Below are 21520 nucleotides of genomic sequence, written 5' to 3' on the forward strand. Positions count from 1 at the left end.
AAAGTGGGATCCGAACCACTTGAGCCTCCACCGGGTATCGAACCCGGAAACTCTCGATTACAAGGCAATGACGCTACCACTGCGCCATCGGGGAGGCCCAGGATGTACTTGGGGAGTAACGAGTTACTTCATGTCTGATGAAGGGAGCGTGTGTTCTCCTGAAACGTCACAACGAAAAACTGTTGTCTTACGCTTGTAATAACCGTAAACTACAGGAAAATAACCACTATTAAAATTGTATTTTTCGTCTGTCCGGTGGGCATATTATCTTCTTAATAAAATAACTTCATATTTGCTTCTGTCACTGCTGTTCATTCTCCACTTTCTTTTACAAAACAAGGAGATACGACTTCCTTCGTCGTCCTCGCCGGAGCTCAACAACTACTCGTTTTGAGAGAGAGAAACGATACCAAATTCATTTAAATTCCATCATGAAATTTGCTATTACATTTTGACAGGGTGGGCAAAGACCCACTTCGGGCCACCCTTGACGCCACTCCGGTTCAATACTTTACTTGCGTTATATTGATAAATTAAGAACCGTAGGACTTATTTGGCAGGACGAAACATGTTGCTTCACACTACAGCGCCTTGAATAACGTAGTGTGGAAAACGACCCAAGAAACTGGTTCCCCGAGATGATGACAAGTAGATGGCAGTGCGATCGACCCAGGTGCTAATTTTGTTATGAAAGTAATGCGGCTTAGTTAGTTTTTGAAATATATTGTGTAGATTTGTTTCTCTAGAAAGGCTGTAAGTGAATTGATGGAAACAGTTACATTTGTGGAGTGATTTTCAGTCACGAAATGGCATTAATTTACACAGAAAAGTAACATAAATACGTTTTATGTGCAACGCAACACGAGCATCAACATATCGCACGTGAGGCTGGACGTCAAACGTTGGATTGTGCACACAAGTTTATTTTTGTACACTAATAAAATTGAAATAGTGTCATGAAGGAGGAAAAATGCAATAATATCAGCACAATTTTCAAATACATGCAATCCCAAAATTCTGTGGGTACCGTGAGGTTTTCTTTAAGCGAGGGAATGGACAAACTTTCATTAAATGTCAAACTGTTCTTTGGCTTTTTTTCACTTGATCCACACATTTCTCTGCATTTTCTCTTTCTAGGAACAGTTTTTGTGAAATAATTTGGCAGATTTGGAAACTTCGTAGGCACTGTATCCTTTGTTAATAATACCCTCCCCCTTGGCAACCTTACCATTTATTACGTGAGTATCCCCGCGTTGCCGCATGTGTAACTTCCCTCCCTTACTTCGTTATCAAAGATAGTAATGGCCACAAAATGCGAATAATGGATATCCTGATTTCAAATTATCTGATATCAGTTTCGGATATCCGAATATCTGGTTAATTCGGATAGAACATATATGATTAACGATTTCTAGAAAATCCGTACAGTGAAATATGAACACGACGAATAAAATAATACGTGGAGAGCCCGTAAAATAGATAAACGACAAATTTGTCCGGATAATGTACACATCCGTTATCCAGATAATACGGATATAGGACAATTTGGATAATCCGAATATCCGGATAATTCGTAGTCACCTCTAGTTAAAACAAACCTACAACAACGTTAAATATTATGCCTCTACTTTCGCTGTGTAGTTTTCCACTTCATGATAAAACACTAAATGTGACGACCATGTGTTCAAGAATGGCGCACATTTTGGCAACGCAAGGGCAGGATTACACGACAAGCATCTGATTGCATTCCCCACGCCCCCTCTCCTCCCCTGTGGTTAAAAATATGGCGGCAGTCATGGACGTCCGCAGGATTCTTTCCAGGAGGGGCAAGGAAGGTATTTTTTTAGGGGGGCAAACAAGGCACATTTTCTCCAAAAATAGTGCTGTTCCCTAAAAAAACATTGCTTAAATTTGAATTTATGGTGATCATGCAATAATTAACACATATTAATGTGGCTAAAATGTTTTGGTTGACTTTCATTTTCCAGGGGGCCATGGACCCCCTTGCCCCCCCCCCCCTTCCGGACGCTAATGGCGGCAGTGCTACAAGGGTTTTCTCATCTTGGTCAATCTGTAAAAAGTTAAATGTCAATATTGTATGACAAAGTAGCGGTAGCATTTTAGTTTGGAAGTAACTTAACGGCAACTATAACGCAGGAAATTTAGAATAGTCGCGTATAAGTTTTCTCGGCTAGAAGTCTTGTAAACAGTAGCATTTACTCCAGAAATGCGAGAACAACCCACTTCAACGAGGTACAGTGTGTAGAATTCGAGATTTTGTCAGTTCCGTAAAATGTTGAACATTTCTGGATTTTTAACTTTTTCGATATCGACCAAAATATTTCCATTCCGCACAACCCTAGTGACTCCCCTCCCCCCTTTTAAGGGCATAACACTGCTTACGATTAAACCTCTTTCTAGAATTCACGAGAACGACACTGGTCCCAAAGAAATACTGATAAATTTACGTGATCTTTCGAAAAACAATAGAAAGAAAAAAAAGATAATCTCGTTGTTCTGTAAAAAGTAGGCAGGTATAAACGACCATTATTTGAAGAGTAATGGCATCATGTTATTTTCTTTGAAAAAAAGAAGGGGTTTGGGCAAGTGGCACTACGCACGTAATTTCTATAGCCAAGATGCATTCCAGAAGTACTGCCTATGCATGATAATCGGAACTGCGATTTGTTTGTATTTGGTTACTATAGGTGGGGTTTTCATGTGACGTCACGATGCGCACAACTGCCATATTTGCGGCCAATTTTATTTGCAGTTTTCCCACCACATAGCGTTCATTACATCTGCACCAACTGCACGTTTGTTTTAAATCACAAACGTCTGTGTTAGGATCTCCCACCCGCCCACAAGAACTTGCCTCAATCATGGCTGCTCGAAGCCACAATGCAACAGTTTGTGACGTAGGTCAAACACACTTATACGTAACTTTTCTTCCACTTTTGACTGATCGCGGCGATGAGGGTGAATGGTGATTATATTTCTAGCAGTAAGTCCTATGAATGAGAATCTTCCAAAAGAATGGTACCATTTGTAAAAGCTATTGCCAGTAATGGATTGGAATCAACTAAAGTTTGGCAAATCAAATTATTTTCGTATCCCTGCAGTTGCAGCATGCGAGATGTCTTGACTGACTGTCTTCTTTTGTGTCTTCCGAAAACTGCCACCGTCAAACAGAAAGGGAAAAAAGAGATGAAGGGAGGCAGTGGATAGACGCATAAACTATTCTCGCAACCTTGAGAACTGGGCGTGGGTCTCTGGAAGAGAAGATTCCCCCTGGTCCTCTCTGCCGTCAAAATATCCACTATAAAAGACTCCCGGCGTCCCCAAACGTCACTTTTGCACAGAAATCAACATGAAGGTCCTGGTGAGTACGGTTCTTATAGTTCCACAGAGCGAAAGAACAAACTGATCGAAGGGTTTTTTGTTTTGTGCGTATTTTGGTTAGCCAACCCCTGTGTGGAGAGGGATACCTAGGTTTTACTAGGTAAATTGTCCATCACCATGTTAATTCTCTTTGTTTTCTGCAATACGAGGTTCAAGAATGCCATGAAACAGGAGACAAATCTCTATACTTTATCGATAAAATGTCATTTCTCAGAAACAGAAGAATAATGATGGACAGTTTTACTGGTAATTTTTATGCATCTCACTGTACAATCACTCGCGTATACAGGTTCGGGCTCATCTCGAAATTTTGCGAAATTACGCTGCCCCATGATGAAATTCTTGTAGATCTTGGAGTACTGAATTCCAAAATGACATTAATTATTGTTGATTAGGCTCACGTTTTTATATTATGCATGAAAATGTAAGAAAACCACCACACTCAAATGTATCGCGTAGAGGCAATCAATCGAGTAGAAATGTTTAATTTATACAGCGTAATTTTGATGCAGCCATTTTAAGATATTGTGAAAGGTAGTGTCTGCTGCCATATTCTTTTTCTGCTGGAACCTCAAAAAAGAAGCGCATGGCAGCAGACTCGGTCTTTGTTTTATCGTGATTTCATCATGCTATGTATGCAATTACGTCTGTAAGTTTTAGCGATTACTTACACACAAATATTTTAAGATTAGGTCCCTTAGCATACTTCTAATAATAAACCTAAATGCTCTCGTAGTTAGGTTAGGTTCTGTTAGCATTAAAATAATATCGCTAAATGCTTTCTAAAGAAAAAGGTTCTAAATTACCTGTACATTCATTCCCACTAATAATAAACTTGCATTTATCTCGTCTTAATCTCTTCTTAAGATTTGTAACATCCTCTTAGCAGACGAATTACGTGACAGAAGCAAATTTGACGATTATTCTTACTGCTGACACGCGCGTGGCAGCAGACTCGGCCATTGTGAAAATAATTGCCGTTAACACTTAAAAAAACGAACTTTGCCCAAAATTGCTTATAGATGGATACAATGTCATGCTAAATATATTTTATGCACACTCGTATATGACGAAATAATGGAAACGAAGTAGTTTACGTGATTTTTATGGGTTATTAGCAAATGTCATCATCATCACATTTGGTACGTATTTTGTAAAGAACACCACAAAAATAGCAAATTTTCTGCAATGCAAGAGTTGATTCACTGGTTTTATTTTACTTCCCCTTTCTGCCACTCTTGGCTAATCCCGAAGGTGAAGATGAATAGTGGTAATGAAAGGACAATCACACACAGAACTCGAAGTGATCCGCCGTTCGAATCCCGGCTTGGGCATGGGTGTTCTTTGTGAGTGTTCCTTCATCAATTTCATATCACCACTCATCCTCATCGTCGCGATTAGCCAACAGTGTCAGAAAAAGCAAAGTAAAATAACCAAATCAATCAATATGACCAGAATATAACATAAGCCGCACAGAGAATATATTGATTGGGAGTACAAACGCCAGTCTCTCGCTAGTGAGCAAAATGCAGTCCAAGGTGTACCACGTGGAAATTTGTGAGGGTGTAATGTTTCAGATGACATTCTGGAAACGGTATTAATATTGTAAGAACACGATAGTCATATTTGCTATACAAAGTAGCCAGGCACGTATCCAGAGGGGGGGCTTAGGGGGCTCTAGCCCCCCCCGAAAGTTTTAGGTTTACATTAGATAAAAAGAGGTTTTTGGTTTCTTGTGGTGTGAAATAAAATAATGTGACAATAATTTAAGGAGAGAAATAATTATCGAGGCAAGACAGAGAATGTTCCGTAACCCTGTTATTGATAATAACACGTATCCAAGATGGGGCACAGGGGGCTAGACCCTCTACCCAGGAAATTTTTCAGTTTACGTTAGATAAAATTAGGTTTGGCTTCTTAAATAATGTGAAAATAATGTAAGGAGAGAAATAATTATCGAGGCAAGACAGAGCATGTTTTATACCCCTGTTATAGTTAAAGACTCGAGCCCCCCACCTCCCTCAGAAAATTTTTTCAATTTACACTAGAAAAAATTAGATTTTTGGCGTCTTGAATAATGTGAAGATAATAAATTTATAAATCTGAGAGAAATAATTATCCAGACAAAACGGAGAGTGTTCTATAACCCTATTATTGTCAATAGCACGTATCCAAGGTGGGAATCAGGAGGCTCGAGCCCCCCTTCAGGATTTTTTTCTGTTTAAGCTAGATAAAACTAGGATTTTTTCTTCTTGAATAATGTGATGATAATTTGGGAGAAATAATTATCGAGACAAGATGGAGAATGTTCTATAACCCTGTTATTGTTAATAGCACGTATCCAAGCTGGGGCTGAGGTGGCTCGAGCCCCCCCCCCAGGAATTTTTTTATTTTAAACTAGATAAAATCAATTTTTTGGCTTTTTGAATAATGTGACGATGATTTAAGGAGATAGACAATTATCGAGGCAAGACGGAGAATGTTCTATAACCCTGTTGTTGATAATATTGCACGTACACTTTTCTTGTGCTTTCGGTGTTCTCGCAGCGTACTTGAGCACAATGTAGATACTTGTCAGCATTTGGAAGCTGCACAACAAAGGTAGCGCCACACTTAGGGCGATTCGTTGTAATTTCTAATCTCTGGGAGGCGGGAGGGGGTACGTTCTTGAATGAGAGAAGGAGTCAACTACTGGCGATATTAACGAATCGTTTTATCTGCAGAACGTTCTAGAATATAATGAGGATATAAATACGCAGATTCAATTTTTCGGTTGATCTGTACAAAGCACCGGTTAATGAGATGTCAGAGGTAAGTGTGACAATTCATACAGTCGTTGGTGATCAGATCAGTCAGCACCCTCTGATTGCTTTATAAGATATAGTGATTCGAAAATGAAGACATTGACGACAGCAGAATTTCCGGGGCCTCAGTGTAGTGCAAGTTCGGTTCGAGGGCCGAAGAGGTCCAAGGTCTCTCTCTAAAGTGAATATTTCAGCAGTTCCGGATATTGGAGTGGTTTATTAAAACAGAAATAAACTGCATAGATCAACTGAAAAGCAAAGTTTTGAGTGATGATTTAGTTTTGCCAGAACTTAATTTCGTATATGCAGTCCGAGAATTTCATGGTATAAAAAATACTTTTGTTTAAGCCTACTGGGTTCGAAACACATTCAAGCACTTAACTACCATAAAGAGACAGCCGAAAATTTTATGAATGTCGAGAAGAGAAAGCAAGAAGATGTTGCATATGTAGACATTTTAGGCGGAAATTGCAGGCTCTACCAACTGAGCCATCCTTGACTTCAACCGATTTTTCGTTAAAATGTCTACATAGTACATGTCCTGTGTATATCAAATCGTAAGGTGTTGCCTGTATAGTGAACAAGCACAGAAAATATAGGAGAGAGAAGAAAACTGAGGAGCATTATCACCGGTTGAGGATAATTTTTTCTGTGGTCAACAAGAGCTACTACTTCGAGGTGACAATGACAGTGGCCTAATAAGGGAGATTTCACACCTTGTCGCTTGAGGATTTCACAAATCGAAATTAGGTTTGTGCGGCCTTTTGTGTCGCTACGGTGTGAAACGTTGCTGTTGATTGGCCCATTCCAATCGACATATATCGCGTGTCCCTTCGGTCTGAAACCTTCCTAAGTCTTGAAAATCCAAGTCACAAGGATGGAAAATTAGGGTCTTGTTAAGGTTAGGTGTGAAGGCAGGCAGACGACAGCACCCTAAAGGATCATATCCAAACCTGCAGGAAGAACGCATCTTACTTCAATCTCCAATACGGAATGATAAAAACTTCTGGTGAGTTGATTTTAAAAATGTCCGAGATAAAGAGAGGCATGCCCAGGATTTTCGGAAGGGAGAGGGGGAATACTGGGTCAAATGGGGTTATTACCTCACCAAACCTCCCTTGGGCACGTCACTGGAGATAAATGAGTAAGCATTTCATCATACTGGGAGACGAAACGTTAGATGTGTTGGGAACGGAAGGGTTTTCACTGTGCATTAATTGTTTCGTGATCCACCTGTATTCGAGAAGACTTCCTTTGTTTCGTGCCGATATATGACAAGACAGCGGAAGCTGTAACAGGCATTTTTGAACACTTGTGAGTGCTAAGGCCTGAATCTGAACAATTTGGTGGGTTTCGGCTTTTATAAGAGCTGAAAAATGGGAGGACAAGACACGTTAGTGGTGTTCAGGCTCAAATCAGAGAGAATTTGAGAGCTGTCTGCGTCCAGTTCGCAGCCCACAATTTGAATCTCGCGTTGTCGAGTGGATTGTCCATCCCGTGCATGTGTAACAGCTTCGTAAAAACACTCAAAGACACCATAGATGTTTTTATGTCTGATGAGATGAAATGGACAAAAACACATACTGAGATGGTTCCGGCACACAATATTAATGCATGGAAACAGAGGAGTCGAGTAGTAAAAAATGTTCCGATTTCACGTTCTGATTAAAATCACAGCCTTATAGTGGCAACGATTTAAGAGATAGATGTTCCCCATTTTTTCATTTTTTTGCCTCAACATTATGACCTCTTAATGTTGAGCCTAGGCTACCAAGAGAAAGTAAACTTTCCTTGCAACGTCCTCCGCACCCCCCCCCCCCCCCACCCGTTCTGGAACCCAATTGCCACCTCTGGTCTTAAACACACAATTGTGAGGTTCTTACTATACCCCTTAAAAAATTGGTGTTGAGCCCCCCCCGAAAGGAATTCCTGGATACGTGCCTGAAAGTAGCAGTTACTGTATATTACAAGTTGTTATTTCTCTAGCAAGTTTCCCCACGCAGTTTTCATTTATCGAAGGCTGACCCTAGAAAAATCCTTGCTACGCCCCTGTATATGGACGTAGGTTAGAACCTATGGAGAAGGAATGGATGTTTCCTTGATCCATTCATCCCCATCGTCGCGATTCACATAAATTGATGCGATTAGCATGGCGAAGCCATTGTGCCTGGGTTCGAATCCACAGGGCATGACTTTTTGTTTTTCTACGAACCCACTTCATATCAACACTTGTCATGAAAATCGACACAGGAAAGTGACGTATATTGTATATTTACGCCCCTTCCTTGCCTCTTTACGTTTAATCGCGACGAGGAACAACAACAACACAGACAAACTTTCAAACGCTGTATAGGAGGTCAATAGGAACAGCTTTCCTTGACAAGGCAATGCTCGTTTCGACGCTACGAATCCTCGAAAATGGCACTTCCTATCCCGTGTGCATGCAGCCATGCAGCACAGATCAGGGTTGCCACTGTCATTTACAGTTTTGTCGGAAAACAAACATATTGCAAGTTAAGTTTGAGTTGTTTTTACGTCCACTTTATTCACAAATAGGCTAATCGGGACTGGACCTACAGTTTAAAGTGGGGCCCGAACCTTTATGTGCCTCTATATTATTGCAAGTCGATAATGAGGTATGGATAGGGTGACCAGACACATACATTCAAAAAAGAGGACAGAGCACGGCGAAAAAGGAGGACAAAGTCATAAAAAAGAGGACACTGTAAAATATTACAACACATTTGCTATTACTCATAATTTAAGCAATATAAAAAAATCTTACCAACATTTTGCTCTCAGATAATTTTCAGGTGATCTCTTTCAATAACTTCCTCTTACCTTTAAGCAACGAAAGCAATCTCCTAATCAGTTATTTAACAAATGACAAATAATATGTAACAATTAAGATTTTCATTAACTCATTTCCTAAAACCGAATCAAAATTTAAGGTAGTTTAGATTGGGTAGTGAAATGTGATTTTAATGCCACGAACATTTCTAGCACTCTTTCAACGGCAGGGAACAGTGACAGCCACTTTACACTTTACCTCATATTCATTTCTGGATATTTTCTTCCAAGATCATTGTTGATTTTACACTTTCGCTTCGTTATTTCATGAAAGTAAATATTACATAATAATCAAAATTCTCGCTACCAGTTTCTGTATCGCCTATGTATAACTCGAAAAGGAACTGACCAACCTCCGTGGTGGAGTGGTTAGCACACCGCGTCACAACACCAGCGGTCCCGGATTCGAATCCCGGCTTGGGCATGGGTGTTCTTTGTGAGTGTCCCTTCATCAAAAGCATCATATCATCGCTCATACCCATCTTCGCGATTAGCCAAAAGTGGCAGAAAAGCGAAGTAAACTAAACCAAATCAATCAATCGAAAAGGAACTGCACAGACAACATGCGTTCCAGCAGTCTCAGAGGGTGCAGCAACGAGTTAGAACTTAGAATAATACTAATGATTAGGGTGTGGAAGTTTGCCTATTTGCCTTTTTAATTCCTTTGTAGTAAAACTTAGGCTTTAATGTTTAAAGTTTGTTTCATGGTATTTCTAGTCCAAAAATGCATTTTTATAGTGCCTATAAATGCCTATTTTGCTTAATCATGCCAAAAAATGGTTATTCTGCAATTTTTGCATACTTCAGCTTTTCTTACGTGCCTTTGGCTTTCCCTACATTGAAGAAGGCTTTGTTGATGTTGTATTGACTGGTATCTGGTATTCGCCAAATTTGAGGGTCTCAATTGGAATATTGATTTTTTTTTTTTTTTTTTTTGTTACAATGGTGCAAATTGTTTTCATGATTTGATCAAATTCGCACAGTCGTTAGCACAAGCTCTTTTTGTGAGAATTAATTAACTGACGATTCCCAGCAAATATGAATTTTGATCAAAAGAGTATTGATAGTTTATTAATCATTAGCGCACTTTTATGTATAAACTGAAGTGGTACTATGGTATAACTGTGCATTGTAAGAAGAAAATTCAAATAAGTTCACATTCAGTGCCTATTTTAATGCCTTTTTCAAAATTTCAGGGTGCCTTTTTAAGTGTCTATTTTCATCATTTTGGTGCCTATTTCAGAGGTTTTTAGTGCCTATAAATCCGCACCCTACAAATGACTCAGTCGGGAAAGTGATCGTGTTCAGCTCTCAGATGCTAGGTGACCATTGCTCGAATACTAACGTGCCCCAAGTGATATGCCTTAAATAATGATCGTTTTATGTGGAAGCATTCTCTATGCAGCACATTTGGTATGGTCGATGCTATACTCCTTCCAAACAAGGAGGACATTTACCGATTTCTAAAAAATCCGCACGGACACCGGACAGACACCTAAAAAGGAGGACATGTCCGGATAAAAGAGGACATCTGGTCACCCTAGGTATGGAACATTACCATATCATCAGACAGGGGTGCCCACAAGGAGGGGGGCAGAAGAGGCAGTTGCTCCCTATGATATATGTGGGGGAAAGTTCATGTAATCTGAATAGTGAAATTGTAGCGATATTTTATAACAATAAATGTTGCTTTCTGTTATTAAAGGCTGTAAGTTACAGCAATTAACTACCATATCCAACAAAATGACGAGATAACTTTTTTATCAGACATTATAATCATGTTGACATCAGTAACTATTGATGTGTGAGACGGGATTGGGAAGGGACATTTTATAATTCCGACTTGCGGGACTGAAATAATTTGTCTGGAATTAGGTTGGGAAAAATGTCGAGACCAGAAATTTCCTAAATTTGCAGACGTGGTGAAAATCTCGAATTCTACACACTGTTTCCGCACTCAAGTTATTATTTTTGCACTTCTGGAATAAAAACTGTTACTTTCAAGACATTTCAGACATTTATAGTGCAGACACATCCGCTTTTAAATTTGACTGACCCTTTGGAATTTCTCAATTGTTTGATCCCTAGAAGTCGGGAAATCAATTCGGAATCTGACCATGACAATTCACGCACCATGATTTTTAAATTACTTTTTCTCTTTTTGCAGTACCTTTCGGCCCGACTTGTAAAGAAGAGCACATTAAGTGGTGTCTGATATCTGTGCATTGTGAAAAAGTACAGAGAGACACATAACTATCATAAACAATTTATAGATGTTTATAGGAAGGAACCAGTTTCTATTTAAATAGTGGACTCAAAAGTTTTTTAAAATTCAATTTCAATTTTATGATTTGTAAAATAATAATAAGACATATGTGTAATATAAGTTTCTATGACTGAAGGGCAAGATTTTATTTATTGAAATTTCCAGTACAGCAGAAGCCATTTTAAACCAGAAAGAAAAAACAGTAAAACAATAGACTAAGATTAAAAACACAAAAGAATAATAACATACAATAAATAAAAATAAACAAGCCAAAACAGTACCAAGGTAAACAGACAGATCAGTTTCACAAAAGCATTAATTATGTATAATTTTTTCTATGTTGTTGATAAAAATGAATATGAAGTGAATATATCTATTTGGTTTGAGATGATATTGAAATGATTCGGTAGCCTATGGAATAGTGATCGTTGTATGAGTGAGAGCCGCCTGGGAGTTGTAGTGTGGAAAGTTTCCTTGCTACGTGTTTTATATCTAGGCACTCTGAGTGTGAGTTCGTGGAGTGGGATGCTGCATCTTAAGTTTCCATTTATGATCTTGTATAGCAACTTCATATCTGCAACGTATCTACGAGTTTCTGGAGTATTAATGTGCAGATTTATAAGCAGATAGATATCTCTATTAGGCAGGTGTCTCAGGGCAGGCACTCTATATCGAACGATGGAGGTATGAGAATGGGCAGCCATATTCCAGATTGGTGAACAATATTCTAGAATGGGGGACACAAATGTTTTGAAGTAAATGGAAATTGCTTTCGGGTTATTGATTTCGGTGAATCTGTAAAGTAGGCCTAGCATACCCATTGGCTTTTTTGTGATGGTTGATATGTGATTATCGAAATTTAGTTTTGAATCTATGAGGATACCTAGATCTCGGTGTTGTGCTTCTTTTGCTAGAGGTAGGTAGGTGAGTGTATAATACCTTCAAGAATGTTTTGTTTCAATGAAATTGTTATTGAAGAGCATTTAGAAGGGTTTGTGGACAGTTTCCATCACTTACACCATTCACAGAATCTAATCTGTTAATGTCATTTTGGAGAATTTGCATGCCTGATGGCTGTTTTATTTCTCTCATAATCTTGCAATCATCCGCAAACATCAGAATTGTGCTTGAGATGGGGGAATTAAAGAGGTCTGTGATATCATCCAGATATAATACAAATAACAGAGAGCCAAGAACGCTTCCTTGCGACACACCAGATATAACAGGAAGCCAGTTAGAATGAGTTGCAGGAAGTATAACGAGTTGTTGTCTATTTCTTAGATAGCCTTTCACTAATTTTAACGTGTTACCAGTGATGTTGAATCTGTTGGATAATTCATGCAGGAAATAATGGTGATCCACTGAATAAACGCTTTGGACAGATCAAAGTAAAGAACATCTAACTGATTACGATTAGTAATTGCGTTTATAACATAGGATTGCATAGAAGACAGATTGGCAAGGCAAAAAAGAATTTGGAAGAAAGCCGTGTTGTGCTGGGTTAATGTAAGGGGATGTGAATTTCAGAAGTCTATTTTTCAGAATTTTTTCACAGACAATAGCAAGTGTGGAAAGAAGAGAAATGGGCCTATAACATGTAGCAATGTTAGCATTTCCAGATTTAAAAAGAGGAATGATATTTGCTTTCTTCCATTGAGTGGGAAAGCAGCCTTCAGAGAAGCACCTATTGTATGACATTGCAAGAGGAGTAGCTAGTGAGCGAGCTGTTTTTTGAAGGAAAATAGTAGGAATATTGTCTGGTCCAGATGCTCGGTGAGAAGAAAAGGAGGTAAGGAAGTGCGATACTCCACCTGGTTCTGTAAAGACGGTAGAAAGAGAGTGAGAGCAAATAGATTTGATAGGCGGGTGATCTAAAACATCATTTGAAACACAATTCTTTTGAAATGTTAGATTGAATAGTTCAACTCTATCATTACCAACAGCTGAAATGTCATTGTGTGTTACTTCTAAAGGGATGCGTTTGGCTTGTCTCCATGAATTTATTAATGTCCAGAATTTCTTTGAATTAGTATTCTGTTTCATAAGGTCTTTACTATGCTTTCGAAGTGCTTTGAAAGTGTTGTGTGTGTGGGGATGGGGAAACTTTTCCACAGTTGCCATGCTCTCTTTTTGTTGTGTAACAGATGTTGCAACTCTTTATCAAACCAGGGAGGGGGGGGGGGGCTTTTACTTTTCATTGTTTTATGTGGCATATAGTCCTGAGTTAGGGCATGAATCACATCCATAAACAGTTCAACAGCATCGGTCATGGTCCCTTCGGAGAGCAGGTTCCAATTAAAAAGGTCAATTACTCGACCGACAGTGTCCCATGGCGTTTTCTTCCACAACGGAGTCTTATGCCTGGGGGGTGCAGAAGGGGAGCTTCACCCTTTGACTGGAATTTCGAAAATAGCACAATGCGACTCGTGGTCTGACTGAACGAGATTTAACGAGGGTGTGACCTCACAGTTTTCAAAAGAGGAGAGAATGTAATCAAGGCTTTTGTCCTTCCTTGTGTTGTGCATATTGTGTTGAAGAAGACCTAGTTCATGAATAAAATTGTCTATGAAACAGTCTTCGTCTCCAGTGGTTGGTATGCCATTTACAGGATTATTCCACTCTATATGCATATTAACATCCCCACACAAAATAACTTCATGGCTGGATAGAGATGCCAGAGTAGATTCTAGATTCATAGCAACACTCATAAGAGTTCTTTAGGACTCCGCCTATGAGGGCGATAGAAACAACCTATAAGTATTTTTCTACGGTGGTGTGTACTTACTTCTACCCAGAGTAATTTGCAGTCTCATTGTAAATCCAGTCGTATCTTGCTGGGCCACTTCTTGTTCACACACACCATAACACCACCACCCACACGCATTTCACGATCTTTGCGATAAACATTGAACTGCTCATATAGTGGAATTTCAGCACATGAGATATTGGAATTGAGCCATGACTCACTAAAGACCACACAGTCGTATGTGATATATGACTCTGCCCTCCCCCCTCCGAGAAAAAATCCTGCGGGTGCTCTTGCCATCAGAGACGCAGGTAGGAAGATGTCGCAGGGTTTAAACCCTTCCCCTTAAACCGTTAAAACAGATGTTGCACATCCTATTTTATGCTTTGCATTAAAGTAGGGCTTCCTAATTTTTGTCTTCAGGTATTCACACGCGTGAGGGTAGCCCTAGTTTTTATTGGTTTTGACTGGGTTGGTGTTTTTTAAGTCCACTTTATGCACAATAAGGCAAACTGGGACTGGGCCTACAGTTTAAAGTGGTATCCGAACCACTATGTGCCTCCACCAGAAATCAAACCCGGGACCCCTTGATTACAAGGTGATGAAGCTACCACTGCACCATCGAGGAGGCATCTAGCTTTTATTAGTTACACACTCTAGTGTACTTTTTTTTTCTCTCATTTTTTCTCTTTGAAAATATAACTGGCAGTGGGAACTGTGAAGCTGTGCTGCATAACTGCATACCTACAGGATAGAAAGTCTTGTAGTACCAAGCAAAAAGTTGCTAAGAAGAGTTGCTTGTCTTGACGTTCTCTACAACTATGAACGTTTGCTCGTGTTGGACGACCACACCTTGTATACATAAAAGTCTATATTCTGTTTATAGAGACTACAAAGTCAATTTCCCAGTTCGGGGGCTGACCATGTTAAACTCTCAACGTTCGATCTTCACACCAAAGTTCGTGGTTTTGAATCCTCGCTAGGGCACAGGTGTTCTTCACGAGTGTACCTTCATCTATTTCATCTAATTATCCTCATCGTCGTGAGTAGCGAGTGGCAGCAGTGACGTACAGTAAAATAATACAATGTAAATACACAGCCAATCCATCAGTTGCAGTCATGAGCCTGTGTTGCATGGTTGTATATACATACAGGATTAACCTTTTGCCGCCCAAGCGTCTCGAACGAGATACTCAAATGTAACCCTCACTGTCCCAAGCATCTCGATCGAGACGCTGTGTCAAGGTCGTAGTTTTTATGTTATAACTTTTCTATTTTTGGCTAGAATTTCGATTTTATTGTTTTATATTGTTCCTAACACATGTATTTAACAGAAATGGTTTTTTGCATTTTTTTTTTGTCTTCATGAAAATGGAGGGGAAAAGGCAGGAACAGGTACTTCTCTTTTGCGGCTCTTTTCAACTTCACATTTTTGCCGACAAAGGAAGACCGGCTTTGTTGTTCTAAAGCAATGCTTTTCACTCCCTCCTGCTAAGTGCATTCAAAGGAAGCTTGTTTATTAGTATCCGATGTCAAAATGAAAGTTTTCCGTGAGGGCGCAAGCAGGGGGTGGGGGATGGGGAGGGGGAAGACTGGTTGTTGAATCTGTGTTGTGAGAATGGAATTTCGAAGCACACTGAAGGAAACCTTTGTTCTTTTTTAGCACAAGTGTCCACAAGTGGCAACAGGGGTTACCCAGCATTGTCTAAAAATAGAATTTCAAGCAGCTGCAAGAATTGGCGCTCATTTTTCACTACGTTGTAGCTTTTCGTCCGTGAATGTTGTGCGTAGGTGTCGTTTTGTGCCCAAGTGCAAGGACATTTTTTGGGTGAAGTGACAATTTTTTAAAATAATTTTTGGGGGTTTTCTCCCTTCCCCCTCCATATATACGCCAAATTTGCATAAATTTTGCATTTTGACATTTTTTTCGGGGGGGGGAGGGAAGCACCATTTTTTTTAAAGAAAAGTATTTTTGAGGGGATTTCCCCCCTTTCCCCCTCCATATGTACTCCGAATGTGCATAAATTATATATCGTCTGAATCTGTGATTCATTCTGCGTACAACGGTATATCGTTCATATCTCCAGGGCAAATAGTCTCTGAGCTAAAGTCATTTCAAGGTACCGCTGCATTTTGAAGCTTGAATCAGTGGCGTGCCGACAATTCCTTTTGGGGGTATAACGCAAGTTACATTGGTCATATGATGATAATGCAAATATTTTTGTGTTCCTTACATGTTAGCGATCATTTCCATGTGCATGTCGACACTGTCATGTACTTTTTGCTTGAGGAAAGGGTGGGGGAACAAAATTTTTTTTCCCGAAATTTTGGAATTTTGAGAGTTAGCCCCCCCCCCACCACATATACGCCGAATTTGCAAAAATTTCATATAGTCTGAATCTCTGGTTCATTCCGCGTACAACGGTATATCACTCATCTCTCTAGGGCAATTAGCCTCCGATCTACACTCATTTAATTGAAACTCTGCATTTTGCTCAAAATCGGCTCGGGACAGAGGCGCTTACATGTGAAAAAGGCCTTGGGCGGCAAAAGGTTAAAATGTTTTTTTTCGAGGGTCCGAATAGTCTAAACTAGGCATCAAACAGAAAACAAACGTTATGAAGGAAAGTAGTCTCCCTTAATTACCTCTATATGCTGTGAAAGTCTGTGCACTGACAAGTTGTATGTATGTTGATTACAATATATATACGAGGGTTGGAAAGCAAGTAGTGGCAACACTGTCATCACATCGCGTATGATCAAGAGATCATGTAGATGTTCCCAGTTCGTCTAGAGGGAAGGCATTGCTGTTCAAAGTACTCATTGCCTCTAGTGCAGTGTGTGCAGATGGAAGAATACAGAGCTGTGAAGTGGTGGTGTGAAATTAGACCACTCGAGATCGGGACTGGAACCACTTCAGGGGAAGTGACAAATTTTATTTTGATTATTTAACGACACTATCTGCAAAGGTTTATTTTTCAGGACCATTTCCCATGGAGGGCGGCTACACTTTCTCTCCCTCTGGTTCTTTTAGAAAGTCAGGGAAATTTAATCTCTGTTTTAGATCTCGTTGCTAGTCACTGAGAGTTTAGTGTTAGTTTAGACATCATCTCCAGAGTAATCGCTAAATTTAGATGCCAAACACGGAATCAAGTCTATGTTAAATGACTGTCCAATACTAGTTTTTCTCCCACCTTAGTGGGACAATCATTTAATTTTAGATGTCAATGGAAGGCAATTGACTTTCTTCTAGACATCAATGAGACAATCGTAATTTACTCTTGTTAACTTGACAACTTAAGCTACTGTTAATTCTTCATGTCTTAGGATGATCGCTTTACTATTTGCACAACTAGAGGTGATTATTTAACTTTGGATGTCAAGGTATTAGTCTTTTCTCATTTAGCATTGCTTATCTACCACCTTTGGGTGATCGTAACGATGAGGATAAAATTTGATTAGATGAAGAGACACTCGCAAAGAAACGCCTGGGCTCGAACCTGAGACTGCTAGTTCCATGATGATGACATAATCTTATTATTTGGCACACACAAGAGATGTACTATATAGAAATTTAAGCTAACAAAGCAGGCTCTACCAGGACTTGAACCCAGATCTCTAGCATATTGTGCTACTGCTCTAGCAACTGAACCAGCCCTGGTTTCACTTGATTTTACACTTTCACTGTTTTACTTGTGTGAAATTTTTCGTTTAAGTTTTTCACTCTGTAAGTGTAGCCTGAACTTGTTTACAAAAAACTTAATTTTTGTATCATTTTTTCTGCTATGTTTGTCCTTACACCAGTTTCATCAATTCACCATTTATCTTCATCATCATTACGACAAATGTGGACAAACAGAGGGATGAAAATATATTTTGTTTCGTAACTACAGTAGACTCTCGCTAATCCAGTTTCAGCAAGCAGGGTTACTGATACTGGCATTGATCTTGTTTCAAAATTAACAAACTGAGATGAGTAAATGAGATAGTATGATACTGTGTGTTTTTTTAATGAAAATTTTAATTTGTCTTGTACTTTACGGATGTTACAAGCTTATAATCACAATTTGTGTTGTAACGTTTCAGGAGAACACACACTCCCTTCATCAAACTAAAAATAAATATCTAAGGGATGTTTGCGAGTTCACCATAAAAATTGTGATTATATGATTGTAACTTGATTGATTGATTGATTTAGTTTATTTTACTTCGCGTTTTGTGCCTCTTGGCTAATTTGCAAAGATGGGGATGAGTGATGAAATGATGAAATTGATGAATGGACATTCACAAACAACCAAGCCCGACCGGGATTCGAACCAGGGACCCTTGGCGTCACAGCGCGATGTGCTAACCATTCGGCCACAGGGTCGGGCTATATGATTGTAACAACCATAAACTACAAGAGAAATAATTATACAATGCAAGCAATACATTCAAATACAAGAAAATGTTCATGTTTGTCTTATTTATGTTTTAATACACTACATAGTACACTAAATTTGTAACGTTAATAAAGAATTACACTAAAGTCTTTTGTGCACTCTCAGTACTTCAGCATCCTTCTGGATAAGGAATGGCTAAATTAATGAGTCTACCATGACCCTTTCTAAAAGAATATCCTCTTTATTTCAGGTTGTCTTGGCTGCCGTCGTAGCATGCACCCTGGCTGAGCCAGGTCTCCTTTCATATGGCCTGTTCAACCAACTAGCTCTCACCACTCCATACACAGTCTCTTCTCCAGTGGCCATTTCTGCACCTGCCATCACCTCCACTCAGTACCACGCACAGAACGAGCTTGGAGAGGCCAAGTACGGCTATGCTCAGCCAGGACAAGCGCACAATGCTGCAAGGGATGCCTTCGGCAACGTTGCCGGCAGCTACTCTTACGTTGCTCCCAACGGCCAGCTCTTTACCACCAACTATATCGCCGACACTTTGGGTTACAGAGTTGCCTCCAATGCCCTGCCCGTGGGACCATCCAACATCGCTGCTGCATCCGTGGTCCAGGATACCCCTGAAGTGCAGGCTGCACGTGCTGCTCACCTTGCTGCTGTAGCTCAGGTCAGGTCCCGTTCCAAGAGACAGGTTCTTGCCTACCCTGGAACTTCCACAGTCGCCTACTCCAACCCAGCTGCTGTTGCCTACTCCAGTCCTGCTGCAGTGGCCTACTCCAACCCAGCTGCTGTTGCCTACTCTAGCCCTGCTGCAGTGGCCTACTCCAACCCAGCTGCTGTTGCCTACTCCAGCCCTGCTGCCTACTCCACCTACGCTGCTCCAGCTGTGAGCTACTCTGCACTCCCCTACTCGGCTGTGACACCAGTGTCATCTGGAATCCCAGCCACTCTCACCACCTTGGTCAACAACCCAGGACACGCTGTCTCCTACAGAGTCGACTAAGCTCTTTGCTTCTATGTACATAACCGAGTGGACCACATTGCACAACCTTTTGCAATTCCCACTTGGATCTTCTAATAAATCATCAATCAGCTATATGATGTTATTTTTCATACCTACTCTATTTTGGTAATTCGACAAGATGTCTTAAATGCTGTGCTGGAAATACATCTATTATTTAAAAATAGGGACAGGGCAGATTAATTGATCTGACCTTATACTCCAGGCTGATATAGAAGTATCGATGTATTGGTTTACTGGTAGAGTCAATGTGTTAGTTGTGACCATTGATGCAAGTGTGAATGCAATAACTGGATGACTGTCATGGAAACTGAGGTGAAACAGTACATGTGGATCAAATGTGAAAACCATATTTTTCAGAGAGAACATTCAAATTTCAAATACAGTAATGTTGTGGTAGTAAAAACAGAGCTCTATATATAATAAAAAAAGCGAACCCTTATGTATGTTTTTGCCTATGTTCCCAGTTGCATTTAGATTCATCCAGTCAAGCTAGGCATGTTTTCCACCATTGAACAGTAATTTTATCAATCCAAGGTTTCTATAAATAGTCTGTAATTTAGTGAAAAACTCTATATTTCTTGTTATATATTTACGATAAAGGTATAATAACCTGATACTCTAGTTTCGTCAGGCGAATTTTGTTTTCTGAGGCAAAACCCAATAAGATCACCATTAAGGAGGCGAATGAATCGTCCAAGTTCTTTGCCTCCAACATTTGCAATCTTATTACTTTGGTAGAATATTGATTACAGTTATTGATAATTTTTTTGTAATTTTTCCAGCACAAATTTCATGTTGGTCCATCTCTATTTGAAAGTATAAGGATCAAATTCTACAAATCACAAATGGTGACATTAGACCCAACAGTGTCATAAGAAGTAGCCAATAAGTCTAACTCCATCTTGTAATGAGTTACATATTTGTAAAGGAGGGAGGGGGAATTCCCCACTTTGGATTCTGCATCCCCCTATCTGGTTGCATATTTTTAGCCTATGTGAGTATTAGGATACTGTACACAATATCCTCATTTTTTTACAAAAATTGCTGGATTGTCCCCTCCCCAACTGTAAAATTTTCAAATACCACACTGCACATAAAGATAAAAGCATGTCATGTCTTAGATGTTAGATCTTGTTACCTTGGATTATTATTGGTTACTTGGTTACTTCTGTAAATGTTTCTGCAATGTCACAATTTCTGATTTGTAAACTAGGCTCCTTGATTATGTCACATTTCAAAATAGTGAATGTTCACGAGAGAGTAATGTGTCTGTACTTTGATACTCCAAAACAAAGTTCACTTTTACAATGCCACATCACAAGATGAATGATGATTAGATGAAACTGATGAAGAGGCAATCAAACGTTCCCAGCAATACTTGAATGAAGGGATATAGTTTGTTAAGTTCATTTGGATGGATTTTTTATACTGCAAATTGCTTTCCAAGAATTTCCATGCTTAAGGACTTTCAGTCAGTACAAACACTACACAATACTTGTATAAATGCAATATTGAAAACTACAAAACATACCAATTTGACCACAGCCACCACCAACAATAATAATAATAAACATGCATGCCAATATCATGAACTTACAAGATCAGGCAAATCCAATCTGAAAATGTTTTACCATGTCACTTTGGTTTGTCTGAGATTACTCACAATATTTTTGGAATTCAAATCCCTCGATAGTGTTTCAAAATCATATATAATTTAGTGTTTTCTTTTTCTGGAATGCCACAATGTTATCAGTATATAAAAAAAGATGAAAAGCGTAGGTTAATTGCTCGACTAATTTTTCATATTTCCTTAGTCATGAATGTATGAATAAAAAAATATCATACCATGTTTCATATTTTCTGCTTATGTCTCAATTTTGCAACACCATCTAGCATAATTTGCCCAATCTTGTGTATGAAGATTGATTGATTTAGTTTATTTTACTCCCTGTTTTGTGCCTCTTGGCTAATTTGCGAAGATGGGGATGAGTAAGGAAATGATGAAATTGATGAATGGACATTCACAAACAACTA

The 21520-nt window shown here is 39.3% G+C and overlaps 2 protein-coding genes across 12 annotated transcripts in view; one reads left to right on the forward strand and one right to left on the reverse strand.

The window, feature by feature from the left end:
• The window catches only part of Rbcn-3B (WD repeat-containing protein Rbcn-3B), a 142689-nt gene that overhangs the window by 36187 nt on the left and 84982 nt on the right, over positions 1-21520 (reverse strand). The gene's annotated exons all lie outside the window — the stretch shown is intronic.
• Positions 3260-19556, forward strand: LOC146004299 (uncharacterized). The gene is made up of 2 exons (XM_083143030.1): positions 3260-3382; positions 18701-19556. Exons 1-2 carry the CDS (start codon positions 3371-3373, stop codon positions 19463-19465), a joined length of 777 nt encoding a protein of 258 aa, XP_082999156.1. The 5' UTR covers positions 3260-3370; the 3' UTR covers positions 19466-19556.

This window comes from Lepisma saccharinum, chromosome 21, assembly GCF_977018435.1.
Source record: "Lepisma saccharinum chromosome 21, izLepSacc3.1, whole genome shotgun sequence".
Taxonomy (NCBI): domain Eukaryota; kingdom Metazoa; phylum Arthropoda; class Insecta; order Zygentoma; family Lepismatidae; genus Lepisma; species Lepisma saccharinum.